A 22,009-nucleotide genomic window follows, 5' to 3' on the forward strand; every position below is an offset into this window, starting at 1 on the left:
AATACAGGTCAAATCCTACATTTTTTGATCTTACAGTTTCCTTGTAAATGGAGCAATTCCATTTATTAACAAAACCAATTCATCGGTATCTATCCTCTGATGAGTCTTCCCTTGAACCCTGCAGTACAGATGACACTGGAAGTGTATCAAACTTCAATCAACTTTGAAAATCATCTGCAATAAAAAATGACGACTAAACTGCTAAATTAGCTTCAGTCGACTTTGCTCTTGCAAAGATATATTGCTTATAAAAAAGCATCATGCAGTCATATCTGCCATACTAGACCAAGGCCAGGGTTCTCTTGGGACTGAACATTTCACCATGGCTTTCTTGAAACTGAATATGTCACCATTTTGCTTGCTATCTCCAGACTCTTGAGAAAGCTTCAGATGCTTCGGAATGTCGTAATTGTGGCTGTCTCCTGCTTTTATACATAGAAAAATAAATAAAACCTGTACCTTTGCAGCTGAGGCAACTTTTTATGAGGTTTCTGGCTTCATGTCGAATTGGCCTTGCTGATAGATCATGACTACCCATCACTAAATTCAATATGCTTGACTGAATATTATTTATAAGCGATTGCCAAGCAAGATGCCCTCCATCTTTCCCATCGATCTTGTGACAAAACTCAAATGTTAATTGTGGCAAAACACCTTTATTTGCCTTCTCTCATTTGTTCCTCCTGTTTCTTCATACCTGATGAGCCTAGATACTAAATTTGTTAGATAGAAACTGACTCTGAAAAATCTGTGCAGTGACTACGATGTCCAGTGCTTAATTTGAGCCTGTGGTTTCCCGTGCCTGGCACTGGCACTTAATTGTCAACACTGGCACTTATTACAAGGCTGCCACATGTGTCAGCTGTTTATCTAATTTAGAGATGAGCACAACACCAGTTGTTTATTAATTCCATTCACCTTAAATGACTAATACCTGCCTCCCAATCCCTTCTTATAGCTTTGGGAGCCTGGAGTAGACTGAATTATCACACTTGTAGGAGTGTGACGGCTAGTAGTTGTGTTCACAGTATCAATGGCAGAGCTGGTAGGGGCAATGATTAGTGTAAGCTGCAGTGGCCTTCTGATGAGGGCCCTGGCACTTGTTTTACAAATCAAGTACAAGATATGCCCACTTATTTGGGGCAAATATTTGCTGGCACGAAGAATAGGAAACTCTTTAGATACCACTGAAATACAACATGAAATAATTGATCAGAGTAGATTTTATATGTCCTGAGAAAACTGGCATAATTGGTTCAGAGAGGTAAGAGCAAGGAACTAGAGCAATGTGCGTTAGGCCCATTTAGAAAACCTATTCTGCAGACGTGCTTCAAAGGCTTGATGCATTTCAACCAGACCGACTTGAACATTTGCCCCGAGGAATATCCACAAATACGTCAAGATGAATTCCGTTTTCTAGGCCAAGGGGCTATAATTCAAAGAGAGAGAGAGAGTGGTCTTAAATTTCACCATTGCCACACTCATTTTGATGTTCAAAATATTACACTAAGATTTCATGGAATTGATGGCCATTCCTTGAAACCAGTGTGGGACAGTATTTGTTCGGTTGTTGTAGTAAGTCGAAGCGATTAGTAAGTCGAAGTGATTGTCTCTCAATGCTCTGGTATATAAAGTTGGTCCTAGTTCACACATATCTCCTGAGTCAGATTGTTTGTTAGTTCAGATGTCTGAGTCTTCAACTTGAAACAAAACTGTTGCTGTGTCTATAGTTTTGTCATTCATCCTGACAGTGGAAATCTGAGGCAATGATACAAACACTAATACTTTAAGACGAACAAGGTCTGCCTATGTATCAAATGCCTCGATGTAACATGTGTTAAGTTATGCATATAAAATGTCAAATAGATGTCACAAATTCTACAGGCTACAAGAGCAGACCCCATTTCTTGGCACATATATCAAGGTTGTTGCATGTGTTTGAGCCGTATAATCAGTAACATCAAAAATGAAGATATTGAGTGAGGTCATAGAACTGAAATAAAGATTAGCATAGATTTAGACTGATGACCCGCAGTGCCGAATACACAGTGTTTCGTACAGATATACAATAACTGTTAATACTGCTTGAAAAGGCAAGTTTAGTGCATATTGTTATGCTAAAATGAAGCCTCCACTATTTAACCCATCTAAAAAGTCCCTCATTAAAATGTCCTGGCAACAATGCACAAAGATTCCAGGTAGGCATTACCAAAACACTGTGATAATGGGGCAACATTTTCTAGGCAATTACAGCTTTTGTAGTTGCAATGCAGAGTAGCATGCAGAACACTGGTGTTCATGGTCCCATCAGGATTAAAGGGCCACTCATAAGGAGGGTCTTCATTTATTGACCTTCCTCACCTAAGAGCACCCAATGGCTCAGCTCTTGTCTCCCGCTCTATGGCTCCATCATCTTTTTCATTCCTAACAAATGCCTCATCTCTATTTCCATCCCTTCTGGTTGGATGGCTGCCGTTCACCTTGCAGCAGCCTGCTTTGTCATCCTTCTGACGTGTTACTACTAGAAACCCCATTCTTCAAGCAAAATAAAAATGAAGGGAACCTCTTATGAATCCTTGCATCCACGAAACCCTGCTGCACTCATCAAGAAGAATGTACTAGAAGGGAGTTCATCCAGGCAATACCTGCAGCAGTTTAGGAAACGAGAGGATGGTGCAAAGAGGGAGGAATTGCACATAGATGGCCCGTTGGTAACGGCGGCCCTGGACTGCTTGGATACAACACGTTGGTCGCACGCATTCCAAAGGACCTTTGTTAAGCGGGATACAGTGATCAGGAAATGTGAAGACCAGGTTCAGTGAAGCCATGCAGACCACCTCGTGTCACTCCTGCAGAATAATGGCATTGAGCTTCTGAGGTATGACATTGAGAATGGCACACAAGGTGACTCAGGGACCTGGTAGATAGACCACATACCACATAGAGAACAAACAGCACTCTACAAACTGCTGTATTATTATGCCAGTTGTAGTTCTTTGAGCTATGAGTTGCACACATTTGTGTCACATGCTGTCTTAGCGCTTTTGGTGTAGCTCTGAATTGGACTCAAACAGCCACAAAGATTACTATCCGGCCCAAATTTAGTATCATCATCACCCTCACCTGGATTTGTGGAGTTTATAGCTTCTCATATAAATTGCCTGAACACACTGTAGGGAGTTGAGAACTAATGCACATAGTGTCTCTAGTAGTCAACACTTTCAGACAGAAACCAGCCGCATTCTGTACTCATTCACCACCAGAGTGTATTATTCTTCCAAAATGATGTGTATGGATACAAAAGTTTGACTCTGCTTGAAGTGATCTATTGAAAACTTTGTAGAAATCCAGTTAATCCTGAATTGATATTTCTTGAGGTGCTTTACATAAGAATGGGGGACGGGTGTAACATTTGTTTCTGATGCCAGAGAGGGCCTCACAATCAAACATGTCTATTTTACTCTGAATGTTTTAGTTCAGGTAGTGTGTGTGCATAAGTGTGTATGTGTGTTCGTGTAGGAGTGAAGAGACTATGGTACACTAAAACAGATGTGCATACATAAATATGTATACACATGCTCCTCTTTATATATGTATATATACATGTATTATTATGAGTGCACACATTATTTTCATGTTTATATTAACACAGTCCAAAAACAAGCTGAATATTGAGTAGAAAAATGTTAATATGATTGGCACATTTGACGAGAAGTTGTTTCCCTTCTCCTTCATTTCAAGAGGTCTCAAGATCCAATGTGTATTGGAATTGATGCTGTATTGGATTCACGTAGACAAACTGATTTTCTAAACTCTGAGATGCAAAAAAGGCGCATGGATTAGAGTGTTGGATATCTTACCTTCAGAATGCAGCATCTTAGTCACTGCAGTTGTTCCAGAGTTAAAGATTAAGCAACTAAACAAGTCTAAGTGTGGAGGGTTCATTGCATAACCTAGTGCACATAGTAAAGCCAATAAACGACATTAAAAAAAGCAAATGCGATGGGGAAGATCAGCCTTGACCACCGGTCAATTCCATTCACATCAGTCAAATCAGGAATCTTGATTTTGAGCTGCGACGCTCTCCTTCGTAAGCGCCCCTTCTTATGCACCATATGTCTATCCAAAGTGCTTCGGCTGTACGCATCCCTGTTGGACGGAGGTTTCCTGTACTGGATGCTCGCGCTGTCGTATGAAAACATGGTGGCGCGGGGATCGCTGATACTGGTCAACACCTCAGAGCCGCTGACTTCATTTCTTATTTCCAGAGTTGTTAGAAGAATGTTTCCATGTGCATCCACCTAGAGTGTGACAGGAAGTGACGTTGTACAGTTAATACACACTTAAGATGCCATATGTCAATCTTGTTTTAATAACATAGTTTGTTAGAATTTCCCTTCTTAGCTCATTCTTACCTAACACATTTAAGTACAGGGGCTATTTTCACTTGTAAAATTATTTTGCGTAGCTGTTCAGCAAAAGGATTATAAAAGATTAACATATTTGCATCTCATGATATAACTGATGTTATATTTTATTGTGATTTTAAATCAATTTATTCCTTAGACTGAATTTTCCAAGCTTCTCATCCATGTGACCCCATCATTCCCTTGTCATACTAAATCAAAGATTGTGTAAATCATCTACCACCGCTAAGCTGGTGTGACTAACAATGTATTATTCTGCCCCTAAAGATGGAGCTCATCATATGGTTTGGATGAACACACTTAAGTTCTGACCCGCAGGTTTGAAACACCTTGTGGTAGAGGAAAGTTTATCAATCCCTATGAAATTGAAGGTCTTGAAGCCAATAATAATGTTCAACAAGAGTTGGAGAAAATAGAGTGTTCTTCTTCGGTGCAAGCACACATCTGCCGAATCAAATTTTGCACTCAGTATAATTGATACCACCCCAATGGGTGGTATCAAAGGCAGTCTCAGTTGTGCTATTTGAAGGTCTTTTTCTGTTGATCACAAGCCAGACCTAAATCGACTTCAACATAGTCTACCAGGGAGCAAAAGAAAGAGTTTGACCAAAGGTAAAGACCAAATTGTTTCTCTGCAGCAGAGGCACAGCGTATACTCTCGATGAATTGTACACAGCAGTTAGTGCTGTCCTATTCATAGAGTCACACTTTCTAAACGATAATACTCCTAAGAGTATGTCAGACCCTCTACACAGGATCAGGGACAAAGGTGAGCATTAAATAAGCAAAGAACGAGGGAGGTACTGTCACCAGCCAGACAGCCAATGAATCAGGCAAAGGATATGCCCCAATTAAAATAAAATGTTTTCAATGTCTTATTACTGGTGAAAGGGGTAACTCATACCTAAATCAGGCTTATGTCATAACTCTGCTTAGGGCCAATCTTTATACGTCATCAGCCGTCAATCAGTGATCAGAGCGCAGATCACAAACGCTGTATGATTGCAATGTGAAATTCTGCACTGGGGGCATGCAATTTTGCAATGGCAATTGGCACGTTTTTGTATTAATCGACTGGTAGAACATCTCTAACCCAGCTGTCTTAAACAGCTAGGTTAGAGTCACTGCAGGCCTCCAGTGTGCTGTGGGGCACTAAGTGGGGCCTCTCCCTCCAATCATGGTGCTGTTCTCACAGCATTAGAGCAGCGCCTTGCTTGGTCAAGGGAGTTCCAGGCTCCAGCTTCCACTTCCTGTGGGTGTCCATAGTGAAGGAAGTCACGTTTGACCCGTAAAATGTTAAAAAAAAATATATATTTATTTATTTTTGCACGCACCCGCCCCTCACACCCATAAATGCCAGATGTTACTGCCATCAACTGTACAAATGTCTAATAAATACATTGTTAAACGGACTCCTTGTCACCCCAGTACTCCTCCCATAACTATGGCAACTCGGATAAAGCGTAAACAAATAAATGAAATGAACCCACTAATGTTAGTAAACCCAGCCTTGTTATCGACTCTAATTGAATTTCAAACCGGAGCACAAGTTGAGATCATTTTGTATTTAATTCAAAGATCTTTATTTCGGCCTAAATGGCCATAAAAGCACAAATGAAAATACAGTACATAACATTTGATTAAAAAACAATCATTACACTGTGTGAGGCAACGAATTACACATAATTGGTACAGCCTTGTAGTAGTATTACATAAAACTCTCTGCTATCCCACAGATCTGCCTCAACGGGCCAGAAACGAATCTATGAATATAGAGGTCAATGGAGTGCGTGTGCAAAACATGGACAGCATAGTGGCCTTACATTTTTTAAAGATCGGGTTCAGTAAAGTGCATATGCAATATATAAGCAGCAGAAGGCTATTAAAATACTCCAGTGTCATTCAGTTAAAAGTATTGTAGTCAATAAAGTGCACGTGCAATGCATGAGCAGCATAAGGGCCCCTACATTAAAATTAGTAAAAATAGAAAGGAGCAACTCTATTTAGGGTACAAAAGGCATTACCTCTACGTCCCTCGTCCTCGACCCAGTCATAACACATGAGGTATTCCATACGACAGGAAACAAAACAGGAAACGCTTTTAGACTCCACCCACCCTCCTGTCAGGTGCTATAACACACCTCACCACCAGAAGCAAATCCTGTTTTGTTTCCTGTCGGATGGAATTCTGATGGGGGCGCTTGGGTGGGTGCCGGGCACTTACCTGCTTCGCCTGTCCTGTGGTTTCCTCCTTTGCTGGGCATTGGGGGTGCTCATGGACCTCCGTGGGATGTGGAGACCGGGCTGCTGGGCTTCCTGTGTTTCCTGGATTGCTGGGGACCTGGGTTGCGGGGCCTCTGCGGTCCCCGGGGATTTCGTCTCTTAGTTGCTGAAGTTCGGATCTTTCCACTTTCGGGGGAGTCTTTGCACCTTGGAGCTCCGGTTCTTTCTTCTGCCCTATGCCTTTGGATTCGGGGTGCGCCGCGGCTCCTCGCTCTCCGGCCATTTCTGGGATTGCCGTGTTGCTGTTTGCCGAAGCCCCGCCCCCGCAGTCCATCTCCGGAGGCTGGCTCCCGCTAGCGCTCTATTACCGGCCGCATGTTTCTCGGCTGTGTGCGCTCGCCCCCTGGAGAGGGGGGGGGGGAGGCTGATTCTGCCTGGGAGCCCGCTTCAGTGGTCTCGGCGGTGTGCGGGGGGGTTTTCGCCTTGGCGGCGGGGGCTGGAGCCTCCTTTCATGTCGGAAGGCGGCCAGGAGGCCGGTTGGATATTCGGCTCCGCATTGGCCTGTGCAGACGCCTGGGTGGGCTCCAGGCTGCTTGTCTTTCGATCCTGCTTGACTGCAGGGGGTGATGTCATCGTTCCTTTGGATGTTTCATTCGCGGTCCGTGGCTCAGCTCCTCCTTCCCCCCTCCTTCCTCCTCGTCAGTTTTCTCCGTGGTTCAGCTGATGGGTGAGTGTTTTCTTTGTATTTATTTGGCGGGATTCTGCTGTTCTGTCATTCCTTTCTGCTGCTTGTGGTGCTACTGGGTGTCTCAAGTCTGCTCTGTTGGCTGGTTTGCTGTGCTGCTTTGCTATGGGGAAACACCACGGGAAGAGAAAGCATGTCTCTCCAGTTCGGTCTTCTTCTTCCTCCTCGGATAGTGGGGATTCTGCCCCTGCTGCTAGGAGTGCCAGTTTGGGTGACTCTAAGCGTCTGAAGCGCCTGATTTTGGAGACGCTGTCTGAACTCAAGGCTTCCAGTAAGGGTGCTGGGGGTCGCTCTGAGGCTGCTGCTCCCCTGTATTCGGATATTTCTTCCTCTGCTTCCTCGGATGAGTCCACTTTGGGCGCGGTGGATCTGCAGGGTAAGTACATTTCCAAGGACCTGATGCCTGATCTCCTTTGTCATGTTCGGGAGAATATGAGCTTTCCTGAGGTCTCTGTGCCCAGCACCTCACAGGACACTGTTCTGCCGCAGTTTTGGAAGCCTGTGTCTTCTTCCATGCCCGTCCACCCCTTTGTCATGGATGTCCTCCTTAAGGAATGGAAGGACCCGGACCATATTTCTCTGCCCCGGTTCATGTCAAAGCTTTATCCTTTGCAGGATGTGGAGGTTGCCCTGCCTGATTCGGTGCAGGTGGACTCTATTGTTGCTTCTCTGGTGGGTCGACCTTCCATGGCTGATGATAATATCCTGAAGGATGGAGTTGATAAGAAGATAGACTCTGCTCTGAGGAAGTCCTATGCTGGTTCTCACCTAGCGCTTAGGTCGGGAGTGTATGGTGCATATGTTGCGCAGTCTTTGTTGGCTGACTTCAAGACTTTGTTTTCTACTATGCAAGAGGGGGGCACTTGTCTGGAGTTGCTGGAATCTATGGAACGTCAATCGGAGTTCCTTTCGGACATTGCCTTTGACTCGGTCAGGGCTTCTGCTCTGTCTTGTGGTTCCTCTGTGGCTGCCCATCGGAACCTACTTCTGCGGGGTTGGAAGACGGATGCTGCACAGCGTTCTATGGCCTTGAGGTTGCCGTTTTCTGGTACTCATCTTTTTGGGGACGCCCTGGAGGACAAGCTCCATAAGGTCTTCAAGGATAGGAAGCATTCGTTATCGTTCCGTCATACTCCTTCTCATAAGAGGTCCTCCTTCTCGAATGCCCGGTCCTTTCGCCAGCCTTCCAGGTTTCAGCAGTCCTCGTTTAAGGGCCAGCGTGGTGCTCGTAGAAACTTTCCTCGGAGGTTCCAGAAGAAGCCCCAGCCGGTTGGTGGGTCTGGCGCTCCTCGTTCCTGACTACGCCGGTCCGGTGCCTGTTCTCGCTGGTGGTCAAACTGCGGTTGGTGGGAGACTGCGGCTGTTCCTCCATGCTTGGCTGCTGACGACCTCCGACCAGTGGGTGCTGGATGTTCTTTCCCGGGGTTACCGGATGGAGTTCCTGTCTCCTCCTCCTCCCTCGGGTGTGGTGGTGACCCCTTTGCCTTCGAACCCTTCTCGCCGTCTGGCGTTGCTGGGGGGTGTTCAGTTGCTGTTCGACAAGCGGGCGATTGTCCCGGTTCCCCCCCTGGAACGTGGACTGTGGACTTATTCCATCGTTTTTGTGGTTCTGAAGATCACGGGGGGTTTCCCGTTCAAGATGGAGACTTTGCAGAAGGTGATTCCCCTGATCCAGGAGGGTTGGGTGTTCACCTCGCTGGATCTCCAGGATGCCTACCTACATGTTCCGATGGCGTTGGGGGATCAGCGATTCCTGCGCTTCTGCCTGGAGGGTCGACACTGGCAGTTCTGCGTCCTTCCCTTCGGTCTCCGGTCCGCCCCCAGGGTGTTCACCAGGCCCGGACTGGCCGTTGTGGGCACCGGGCAATCCCCCGGTCGGCCGCAAGGGTGGGGGCCGGTTTTGGGCCCTGGGGGCCGTTTTTGTTGCAGAACCGTTTTTGCAGCATAGCTGCAAAATCGGCCCTGTAACAAAATCGGCCGAAAAGCGGCCCTGGCAAAGCGCTCGGACCCCCCCCCGGAGGGTGGGCCGGCCGAGCACTTTGCCAGGGCCGGTTTTGGTTCCCAGTCAGGCCCTGGTGTTCACCAAAGTGGCTGCTCCCTTGGTGGCTCATCTCCATCTCCTAGGGGTGTCCGTGTTTCCGTACCTGGACGATTGGCTGCTGCAGGCTCCGTCTCCGGAGGTCATGTCTCGCCACCTTTCCTTGACCATGCGTACGCTCTGGGATCATGGCTTCCTTGTCAATCTGCCGAAGAGTCACCTGGATCCTGCCCCTTGGAGGACCTTCATTGGGGCTGTGTTCGACTCTGTTCTGGGCAAGGTCTTTCTCCCGGAGTGGAGGATTCTGCGTCTTCAGTCTTTGCTGAGGGCTTTGCTTGCCCGGGATTCGGCTCCTCTCCTACAGTGGCTGGTGGTTCAGGGACACATGTCTGCCACTGTGTTCATGGTGCCCTGGGCCAGGGTTCATCTTCGACCTCTGTTGTGGCATGTTCAGCGTTGGGTGCCCTTTCCTGTCCAGGACTTCTCGATTCCTGTGCCGGTGTCTCCGGAGTTGGTGGCTGCTCTGCAGTGGTGGCTGGATTCTTCGAATCTGTCGAAGGGTCTGTGGTTCCATCCCCCGCCCCTCTTGGTGTTGACGACGGATGCCAGCGCTTCCAGCTGGGGTGCGACTTTGGGTCCTTGGGCGGTGCAGGCGTGTTGGCTCCCCTCAGAGTCGCGCCGGTCTTCGAATTGGAGGGAGCTGTCTGCTGTAGAGAGGGTGCTTCGCCTTTTCAAGGATCGTCTTCTGGGGTGCAACGTGTTGGTGAGGTCGGACAACTCTGTGACCGTGACCTACATCAACCACCAGGGCAGTACCCGCTGCCTTTCCCTGAACTTGGTGGCGTGTGCAATTGCGACTTGGGCCGAGCGTCATCTGGTGGCCCTCTCTGCCTTGCACATTCGAGGTGTGGACAACGTGGTTGCAGATTCCTTGAGTCGGAGGTTCCCGTCCTCTCTCTCCCTGTGTCTGGCCCCGCGGATTTTCAGGTTGCTCTGCCGGAGGTTCGGGTCTCCGGTGCTGGACCTGTTTGCCTCCCGAACCGATGCCCTGCTTCCCCTGTTTTGCTCCAGGACTCCGGAGTTGGGGGCTTGGGGGTGGATGCCTTGTCTGTCCTTTGGCCCCCTTGGCTCCTCTATGCATTCCCCCCCTTTCCTCTGATCCCTGCTTTCTTACTGAAGGTTCAGCGGGTGGGGGCTCAGGTGGTGGCTGTTCTCCCTTACTGGCCTCGCCGCTCCTGGTTTCCTCTGCTGCTGGGTCTGGCAGTGGGCCCTCCGTGGATCCTGCCCCGCTACCCATCTCCTCTGAGTTCCCCGTCTCCCTCCCTGTTGGTTCCTCTCACCTTGGCGGTCTGGAGGTTGAACGGCTGTCTCTTGGCGTCCGGGGTCTGCCGGATCACCTCATCACTGTGATGCAGGCTTCTCGTAGGAAGTCCACTCTGGCCTCCTATTCCAAGCACTGGGCTTCTTTTTCTGCTTGGTGTGTTGCCCTGGGCCTGTCCCCTGCCTCCTGTGTTTCCTCTATTCTGCAGAGTTATGCGCTGTCTACTTTGAAGGGTCAGTGGGCTGCTATCCGGGCCTTTCGGGATCCGGCTTCTCTTCTTCCTTCGGACGGTTTGTTGGTTTCCCGTCTGTTTCGGAGTTTCTCTCTTTCTGCTCCTTCTGTCCGCTCTCCGGTTCCTCCTTGGAATCTGTCTTTGGTTTTGGGTGCCTTGCAGTCCCCTCCCTTTGAGCCTTTGGAGTCCGTGGAGTTGAAGTTCCTGTCTTTCAAGGTTGCCTTTTTGGTGGCGGTTACTTCTGCTCGGCGGTTGGGGGAGCTTACGGCGTTGCGTTGTTCTCCCCCCTTTTTACGGTTTCTGGACGATGCGGTGGTCCTTTCTTTGGACCCTGGGTTTTTGCCTAAAATTCGTTCCCATTTCCATTCCTCCCAGGAGTTGATTCTTCCTTCTCTCTGTCCTTCTCCTTCCTCGCCTTCTGACATCTTGCTCCATTCTTTGGATGTTCGACGGGCCCTGTCTGTCTATGTGGCCCGTTCTGCTGGGTTTCGGTCTTCTGACTCCCTCTTTGTGACCTTTGGTTTGGCTGGTAGAGGTAAGGCTGCCTCCCGCCTTACTTTGGGTCGCTGGATCAAGGCTGTGATCTCTTTTGCATACCAGGGATCTGGTTTGCCTTGTCCGTCTGGGGTTCAGGCGAGATCTACCAGGTGTGTGTCTGCTTCTTGGGCCGCTTTCCATGGTGTTCCCCTTGAGGAGATTTGTAGGGCGGGGACCTGGGCGTCCGAGTCTACCTTTGTGCGGCATTATCGCTTGAATTGTGCTCTGTCTGGCCGCCCTAATTTTGGTTCTGGTGTGTTGCGAGCTGTGGGGGTTCCCCCTCTGTCTGATTTGTTTGTTGCCTTTTGTTAATAAACATCTGTCTTGCTGCACTCCTTGGTGTCTGTTCTGTTTTGTTTGTGGTGTGCCAAAGGCCTTTGTGGGGTTGCTTTGGTATGCCTCATGTGTTATGACTGGGTCGAGGACGAGGGACGTAGAGGTAATGCTATGATTACTGGAGGCAATCCCCATTACTCTTAGTCCTACTCGTCCTCAACCCAGTCATACATCCCGCCCGCCCTCCCTTTCCAGGCCTTTGGTGCTTGGTACATCAGGATTTGCTTCTGGTGGTGAGGTGTGTTATAGCACCTGACAGGAGGGTGGGTGGAGTCTAAAAGCGTTTCCTGTTTTGTTTCCATACCTCATGTGTTATGATTGGGTCGAGGACGAGTAGGACTAAGAGTAATGGGGATTACCCCCAGTAATCATAGCAATCATGGACAATAGTACATTTACACACTGACCAAAAAAAATCCTGTTAAAAATATATAAATAATTAAAATCTAGACTTAAAACCTTAAAAAGTAATTCATTCAGTTAATTAAGAGCATAATTCTACAAGGCATATTGTTTCTAACAATTCCACATAGTTCCGACAATTTATTGGTTACGATTTGGGCCATTAATTTAGACTTATAGGCACATAGGGTAGTACACTTTATAATAAAATCATTATCTTTGTACTCTATTCTTTTCCACCATTAGTTATTACCATGTGAGCCTTAGGTAACTTATACTTATTTAGAATTTCAGTCCCGCTTTAGCTCTTATAAGACTCACATTGAATAAAAACCTACTGATGCTAAAAACAATTTTTTGGGGATGTATCTGTTTTCAATATTCTTTCTGCTTGGGTGCAAGTATCAATTCTATAGACATGTTTTGCCTAGGAGGTGTATTGTATCTTTCTGACTACAAGAAGGCCTGTTATTTTAAGGCTGCGGTCTTACAGCGGGGGACTTGTATTACCTTCTATAGCACTAAATGGGCTAGTAGAGTTTTTTTTAAATTAGTCCATTAAAGTAGAATACTTTCCTCCTTTGAATGGGGTATTCCTTATGCAAATGATAGAACCTTCACTTCCTATAGCACTTACCTCAGTATAGAACATGCATCCGTCAACAACATAGTGCTCCATGTTAATACAAAGTCAAAGTTTAGAACAGGGTTCTACAAATCTATGCCAGAGTTTTAAGACAACTACATTTATCTAAATGGGGATATGCTAAAAATCTGTCATGGATATGACCCTCCAGGACCTACTGTGGAGAACCCTGGTTTTGATGGCAATGCAAGCAGAGAGCCAATAATTTGGTGTACACCGAGGCATTCTTTCTATAAGTCACTTGCTGCATAATAATGACAAACTGTAATTGTGTACACCGAGGCGTTCTTTCTATAAGTCACTTGCTGCATAATAATGACAAACTATAAGAAAGCCCATCTAAATATTTTTTCCATGGTGCACTGCCTTTAGATACCATAAATGATGTTCTTCCCAGGGCAGATCATCTTTTTGTATTTCCCAAGCCCTCAATTTTCTAGTAAACAATGATGGAAAGAGAATGTATCTCTTTTACCTGGACTTTGTTCATCTCTACTTTGGACTTCTCGTTGTTGGCATGATCTGCTTTCTCCGCTGCCTTTTTTTGAAGCTGTGGACCTTTTCCAAAGAAAATGTAATTGACGAAGGCATATTCTAGCAAAGCCAGGAAAACAAACACGAAGCACCCCATCAGGTAAATATCAATTGCCTTAACGTATGGAATCTTAGGTAGCGTCTCCCTGAGGTGAGTGCTGATGGTGGTCATCGTTAGCACAGTGGTGATTCCTATGGTGAAAGGATAACATGAAATGTTACTATCATCAGGGCATCACAGTTCATCCTTCATTAGTGGTTTTAGCAATGGGCCCTGTCAGCAAAACTGTTGATCACACTTGCTTCTGTCTTCCAGAATTAGATGACACACAATATAATTTTAATAAAGACCTATCACTTGTCAAAATGCATTGATTTGATTGAGCAATTTCATACTAAAAAGTAAACATATTTACTTAACCAAAAGCAGAAAATACTATAGATTCAGCGCTGTGACAAATTACAAATAATATTACATTGACTGCTCCAAGATTGCACTACCGTTTTATGATTATATTTATTGCACTGGTCCTGGTGCAGTTTTTCATCTAATTCTAAACTTATAATTGGATAGACAGTCAGTAGCAAAATGCTGTTTTTACAATGTTAAATTGCTGCAAAGTTTGTTTTATCCTTCCTTTTAGCACCTGATAGGGAGTGCAAAAAATGTGTGTTATTGCACCAAGACCAGTGCAACATATAGCATTTGGCCTTTGTGTTTCATACCTATTCATAACCTAGTTCTACATTTGGAGAGTTTAGGTGAAATCTCCTAGAAATGTTGAAATTAATTGTGACGTACTGACTTTGCCTCACCATTTTGTGTTTGTGTTTTCTGAAGCATGTTTGAGGGACCCAGATAGTAGGATCCATTGCTAGATAGTTCGTAAGCGATAATCTTAGGTGTTTCACTTCGTGTGGGCCCTAGAACTGTTGAAAGCCTAGATTTGCTTGTAATTTATAGAATGAGAATGAGTGCATGTATTTGGTTGCTGAAGACCAGAGTACTGAACGGAAAATTTGAGCTCTGGTGTTTATGACGAACAAATTGGGTTCATGTAACTTGAGAACATCCATAAAAAATGAATATGCTCCTAAACAAAATGTAGATGTATTTGTCTAGGTTAACTTTCAAGGAGTAAGAAGACGAGAAAGAACGAGACAATCAAATAACACCCAGCTGCCTGCTTGATACTATGGGGATGAATTACATTTTGAAGGAGTGTGAACCCTGCCATGAACTGCTGAATTTATACCTCTGAAGCCTCAGTCGGCTGGGCAGGTGGAAGCACTTGTGCCAGTGGCCTGTCTGCCACAAGATGGCCAAGTGACAGTGATAGTGGTCCTGCCCCATTTAGAGTGGGGCACCTGCCACTGATTTTCCATGCTTAGGTCTGCTATGATTAAGTGTTTTATATGTCCATTCTACTAACCTGTGTGATTCTGTTTTAAAAGAATTAGAGAAGTAGAGTTGCATGTTCATTGTGGCCAGGGGATCTCCAAGCACTTCGAAAGTGAAATCTGGCCCTTGGTATCAGTGAAATGGTTGAACTCCTCTCATTTCTACAAAGCATAGTAGGCCTTTCATGACTTTGCAAGCCATCTCATGATACTATGGCCAACTTCACATGAACAAGAGCATGAGTCAACTGCAACAAATACATATTTGTAATGGTTAATGAGGGAAGCGGACTAATTTGATTTTGATAAATTACTTTGATGGGAATCACTACTTTAGCTACAGGGAAAAAAGTGGTGGCGTTGCTACAGTAAATGGTTTAATTCATTGACAGACTCCACCAATACCATTCATAGAGGAGCTTAAGTGTTGCTGAGGCACCTATATAGGTAGTAGCCATCTCCAATTAAAACCATTCTCACTGATTCCTTTTCGATATTGTTCTCTGCTCCCTGGAGTAAGATGGAAGGAGACACATAAAAATCTTGCCCTGGCTGCAGATTCCAGGCTAACTACATCCTTCAATATTGAAACACCCCTTAGAGTAGATGATTTATTAATAATAACCTTTAGGTTGCATTCAGCACCAGGCTCAAACTGAATAACACAAACTGCTAATTTTATATTGAGACTAAAGCCAGAACTTGCCACGTGTAGAACACCTTGTTTATCGCATGCACATTTTCTGAATACAACAAGTGTAATGGCAGCAAGCAGTCGGAATCTAAAATCATATGACCTTAATATCAACGAAGAATACCTTCCATGGACTGATGTTATGCCTGTGCTCTCATACCACTGCACTTATCTGTTGTGCTTAAAATTGTTCAAAACATGCATGGTGCTCCTCAATCACAGACCTTCTGTGATGCTATTATGGGCATAGCAATGATTGTAGGACCTTTAGCGAGCTCTCCTCCCCGGGGCTCCCTTCCCAACCCCTGCAGAAACTACAGAACTTAGGGGTCATATGTAACTCTGAACTAACTTTAATCCTCCCAGTCAACCAGACCAGGCGATCAAGGACATCTTTCACAGTCTGTTCATTATAGAGATTCCTTCATATGTTCTCCCTTTTTCACTGTATCACACTACTTTTCACGGTGCCCCTTGTACAATGGACTTTTGTAATGCAGCCTGCACCCACCCCAAGCTAAATGTTAGCATACTGCAAAGTCATCAGTATCGCACTTCACCCATAAACCTTATGCTGCACTGCTTGGTCTCATTACCCTACAGTGATAGATCAACTGGCTATCGTTAAAAAGAGAGACACAATTTCAAAACATTTGAGATTGTCCACCATCCCATGAACAGAAGGGCCAGAGTTCACCGACCATAGGTCTTCTGGAAATACTAGCCAACCAGAAGCATGATTGCGTGTCAACCTGACACTTTGAGGGAAAGATCATTCCACACTCCATGTACTAACCTTTCAGGTTCACTTTCCTTCCATCTAGAACTACAAAACAATATCCTAAAATTCTAGAAAGGGCAGAATAAAGACTTGTTCTCGCTTACCTATGGTTTGTGAAGACTGCGAGGTGCTGCTTGGACACCTGCCTCCTTAAAACAGGCACTGACCCCTTTGAATACCCCTCCCATTTCGTTGACTCTATCAAACTTAAAAGGTTATCAAGTGAAATGGGTGGAATAAAAACAACGTGGCTACCATATAACGTAATAAAAATAGATTCCAGTAACCCAGTGTAATAATATGATCTGTAGCCGAGTAGTATTGATTGAAGATAGTTTATTGATGGATTCTAAGGTTAGATCACGTAATCATTAAAGTATCATTCAAGTCTCTCCTAAGCCCCACCAGGAGCAGCTCTCTTGCTACTCAGCCCTCTTTTCCAAATGTCATCCATCCACACACCACACATTCCATATTACCTCACTCACTCAACATTCCACCATTCACCCAGATAGGGCTGAGCAGCAAGACAGGATAATATGAAAGGTAGTGGCTTCCAAACCAGTATACTACATCACCTTCCCTCTTATAAATGAACAAACAAAAGAATAGCGTAAAGTATGAGAATGGTCATTCTAAAATTGGATCTTACATTGTAGAATAGAAATTATGAATAAATACATAAAATTATCTATAACGACCACCCCTTCCCCCTTTACACATAAAATAGGAATAGATTGATAATATATATTTTCGCATTGAATTTCACAAGATGTAAGGAAAAGAATTCACCGTCACCCACATAACATGCCAGTTGGCCAGACCAGCAAAGTGAAAGAAATGGAGAAGTCAAACATTTAAAATATGCGAAAAAGAAAATCACCAAAAAGTATTTAAATAAATTACAATTCCTATAAAGTGACGTGTGCACAACGTACACTAAGTAGGAATATGTAGGTGACTAAATTACAGTCACATGCAAAGTATGCAATTTGTATGAAACAAATCAATGACAGTCACGTGCATATAACAGTATTAAAAATAATATTTGTATAAACAAATTTGTGACAGTCATGAGCACATATGCTAACGTGTAGCATTTAACTTTAAATAAAACATATGTGTATAGCATTGAACTTCTTATACAAAATAGCAAATTAACTTTAGTATGCTACTTTTAAAATTCGTGTAATAACCTTCTAGAATAGCAATTTAACTTTATAATGCTATTTTTAAAATTCATGTAATAACCTTCTAGAATAGCAAATTAACTTTAGAATGCTACTTTTAAAATTCATGTAATAACCTTCTAGAATAGCAAATTAACTTTAGTATGCTACTTTTAAAACTCATGCAATAACCTTCTAGAATAGCAAATTAACTTTAGAATGCTATTCTCTAAACTCATAAAAATAACCTACAGTGGAACATAGGCTAGCACTTGAATATATAAAATAGCAAATTACCTTTAGAATGCTATTCTCTAAACTCATGAAAATAATCTACAGTTGAACACAGGCTAGCACTTGAATATATAAAATAGCAAATTACCTTTAGTATGCTATTTTTAAAACTCGTGAAAATAATCTACAGTGGAATACAGGTTAGCACTTGAATATATAAAATAGCAAATTACCTTTAGTATGCTATTTTTAAAACTCGTGAAAATAACCTACAGTGGAATACAGGTTAGCACTTGAATATATAAAATAGCAAATTACCTTTAGTATGCTATTTTTAAAACTCGTGAAAATAACCTTCTAAATTAGCAAATTACCTTTAGAATGCTAATTGCTTTTATAATGCCACACTTGAATTGGAAGTGTACAAATATGTAGACTCTTGCAAAAATGTCGAACTATACACAATAAAGTCTAAATACAGACTTCCATAAAACAACAAACTAAAATAAATAAAGTGGACACCGTTGTCAGAATGAGGGTCTGATCATAAATAGAAGGTAGACTTATTTTCTCCATAACCTGTGGAACAACTTACTTGAAGCTGCTGCTCGCCATATACTATCCGAAACGAGCTGAGAAAAGGCACACTGTGCTAAAATAAAGACGAGCGTGAAAGCCTTAGCGTGCGCGTCGCTGAAGTCGGACGCGCTGCATTTAAATGTCATAGTTGAAGCGTGCGAGTCGCTGAAAAATAAACATGACGCGCTGCATTAAACCATGTACTAGAGATTTTGTGGTTTAGATAATCCAACACTGTAATGCCAGGATTGACACGATTACACCACCTCGCATACCATAGGAAAATCTGTTACTGGCAGTAGAAGGCTATAAATAAACCTAAACTAATGAACATTCACATATGGAACTTGTAACAGATAAATTACCAGAGTATTTGAGTAGTCAGGTCTTTGAAGAATTAGAGTCCGATGTCCTGGTGCTGTACTGAAAAATAAAATAAAAAATAAAAAAACGTTATTGTCCCCCAAACGGAAAACCAACGTGGTGGACAGAAACAGCACTAGTGAGTGAACATCGGACGATAGCGTAACTAGAGTGCAGAGCTCCGATGAGAAACACAACATGGCTGCACGTTCCTTGACGCTACCCCGGGTGGTTCACGGTGTCAGTGTACACAGACGTCCAGGAGCAGCTCTGAACGTCATAGAAGCAGAAACGCCTTGTGGGGAGATGCAGGTGAGCTCGAGCGCACTGAGTAAAGCTTGTGCCATTTTTAAATTGAGGCGGCGGTTTAATTGCCAATATCAAAGAACAAGTCTCAATTTGATTCAATAAATAATGTATAACGAGTGCCTCGCTTGGGAGATATGTAATATTATCGCTTATGTACTCAACTTGTCCACGCTGCTTCAAGACTACAAACATTTTCTTACATTGAAAATGAAAAGTGCAGGCAAATTAAAATAAAACATTCCTCCAGTAGATGGCAGCAAATAGCTAAATGATATGCTCGATTTCTTCTTTTCGTTCCGACTTTTGATCCGGTTCCCCGTTGTCGATCAGGTAGTTATTCCTTCATCACGTTATCAAGGAATGGTTGCAGAAATCTCAAATCTCCCTCGAAGTAGACCATGAAATTACGGGGTCTTTTCTCTTGTACCACCACTATGAAACAAATCAGTGATGACTGATTCTTGCCCAGATACTGTTCACCTCCTCTCGTTCCCCTTCCCTGAAAGTAGTAGGGGCAGCAAACTAGAAATTGAGGGCATACTGCAAAAGTCCTTGTCGCTCCTTTGTATCAATCAGGAAGCGCTGCACTCAGTAGGCAGGGACTGGCATACTTAAGATGTATGCGGCATGGACTGGCACGTCTTATGTTGGGGTGCCAGTAAAGTTCAAATAGCTTTAAATAAACTGTTTTCTCTTACTCGATGCTTTAAATCTTCGTCATGAAGTTCCTTGATGATCTTAGATGTTTCATGCCGTGTAGGTAAGTCCAACGTCGCCAGATGTAATAATATGATCTGTAGCCGAGTAGTATTGATTGAAGATAGTTTATTGATGCATTCTAAGGTTAGATCACGTAATCATTTAAGTATCATTCAAGTCTCTCCTAAGCCCCACCAGGAGCAGCTCTCTTGCTACTCAGCCCTCTTTTCCAACTGTCATCCATCCACATACCACACATTCCATATTACCTCACTCACTCAACATTCCACCATTCACCCAGATAGGGCTGAGCAGCAAGACAGGATAATAAGAAAGGTAGTGGCTTCCAAACCAGTATACTACACCCAGTTATAAGATTCTGTGACTCCCTTTTACTGATATAATATGATTAGTCTATATTTGTCATCATTAGGGCCGGACTGGCCGTAGCGGGCAACGGGCAATCCGCACGGGTGGGGGGCCGGGTTTGGGCCCCTGGGGGCCGTTTTTGTTACAGGGCCGTTTTTGCAGCATAAAACGGCCCCGGCATAGAGCTGGCGGCACCTCCAACCCCTCCCTCCCCCGCCACCCCGGGTGGGGGCAGCCGAGCACTTTGCCAGGGCCGGTTTTGGTTCCCAGTCCGGCCCTGGTCATCATGTCTCTATGACTGCGCTAATACATTGCTATTGGGTATCTATGATTCAAAATGCATCACACAGAGTAACATCATGACAAGTAAAATGACTATATAGATTACAGTTTGCTCCTTAGTACATTTTCAAGATAGCTACACACCCCAGGGTGGTTCCAGAAGGTCTGGACAACCTGCCTATGTAGATGACGGAAGAGTGAGTCAAGAGTAGTATAACATCTCGTAATGTGACTAAAGTATGATTGTCAGAAACCTTCGTACTAGAAATCCAACAGACCGAAACTCATTTTAGAACCACATTAACAGGGTTTAAGAAAAAATTGGATGACTTAAATAAAGAGATTACAGAATATAAAGAAAACCTAGCTCAGTCCAAAGCGCAAAAACTACAAAAGGACCTGAAACGCTGGTCATATGCCAAAGTATACCCTTATTCCTGTCTTGAGTTTGTACCACCTATCCCCAATAATCCAGACTCAGACAAATCAGGCGACAGTGATTCAAGCACCAGTGGCTCTAGCAATAATGGTCAAAACAATAGACAACGCGGTGTAGGGAGATTTAGGAGAACACAAGCACCACAATCATGGTACCCTTTTCCACCACAAGGGGGTTACCATCAGTCCTTCCAGCAATCCCCTTTTCCCCAAATGATGGGGTGGAATCCTTCACATATGCCTTTTCCCCCTTTCCAACAAAATATGTATCAACAGCCTTTTTTAGAACGGGGCAGACGAACCAGGGGCAGGATAAAAGGCACCAACATGGTACACTGGGTTACGGAGGAAGCAGTGGGAGACAACACGCGCAGCAAGACACAGGAGCAGAGGGCCAGCCCAAGCAACATGAAAGCTTAATAACTAACCTTTCCACAGTGGAACTAAATTCTGAAGACATTTTGGTACTGGAGAAAGGATTGGGCTTCATACCCACGGCCAAGTTAGATCGGTTCAAACTACACTGCGAGCTGTCTGAATTTTTCCGCAAATTGCGGCTAAAATATTTTGGGGAGAATAGGATTGTAGAGGAATCTCAGCCTATTATCCATGACACAGGGTTTAGAGTTAAATCTTCCTTTATTCCACCCACTCACACAGTCCCACCAGCACTCATTGCCTTCAAGCAAGCAGTGTTTAACGAGGTAGAGGCCCTACAGGAGCCCCCTATATTTAAGAACATGTCAGCCAGCGAATACCAAGCTTTACGTACTCTTCAGCAAAACCCTGAAATAGTCATCAAACTGGCTGATAAAGGGGGTGGGGTCGTAATCCAAGATGCCATTGCTTATGATGCTGAATGTAAACGCCTACTGAGCAACAACACCAATTACATACGACTGGAAGCGGACCCTTCTGAGACACTCCGAGATGAAATCATTGAGTTGGTATCAGAAGCTGAACATGGTGACTATATTTGTAAACAGGAGGCTGATTTCCTTACCAATTCTGATGGAAAAAATCCTTATTTTTATACTGTGCCTAAAACCCACAAAAACAAGCTGCCTCCCCCCAGGACGCCCGATTGTTTCGGGCATAGGTTCCCTTTTTGAGCCCCTTTCTAAATATTGCGACTTCTTCCTGAAACCACTGATTCAACAGACTAGCACCTATATAAAAGACACGAAGAGCCTGCTGTCTGTGCTTAAAGAAATTGAACTTCCTGAAGGTCCCCTGTTTCTGGGAGCTTT

General features: G+C 44.3%; 1 protein-coding gene across 2 annotated transcripts in view; it reads right to left on the reverse strand.

Moving 5' to 3' along the window:
* Positions 1–2,814: 2,814 nt before the first annotated feature.
* GABRB1 (gamma-aminobutyric acid type A receptor subunit beta1) overlaps positions 2,815–22,009 on the reverse strand; it is a 1,683,231-nt gene continuing 1,664,036 nt past the window's right edge. The window contains exons 8-9 of one of the 2 annotated variants that reach the window (XM_078678962.1): positions 13,389–13,633; positions 2,815–4,301 (exon numbers count right to left, since the gene is read on the reverse strand). In XM_078678962.1, coding sequence (XP_078535088.1) covers positions 3,954–4,301; positions 13,389–13,633 — 593 coding nt within the window. In that variant the 3' untranslated portion in view covers positions 2,815–3,953. Of the gene's footprint in view, positions 4,302–13,382; positions 13,634–22,009 lie in introns of both variants that reach the window. The other variant, XM_078678961.1, reaches the window with a different exon arrangement.

This window comes from Lissotriton helveticus, chromosome 2_2, assembly GCF_964261635.1.
Source record: "Lissotriton helveticus chromosome 2_2, aLisHel1.1, whole genome shotgun sequence".
In the NCBI taxonomy this organism is placed as follows: Eukaryota; Metazoa; Chordata; class Amphibia; order Caudata; family Salamandridae; genus Lissotriton; species Lissotriton helveticus.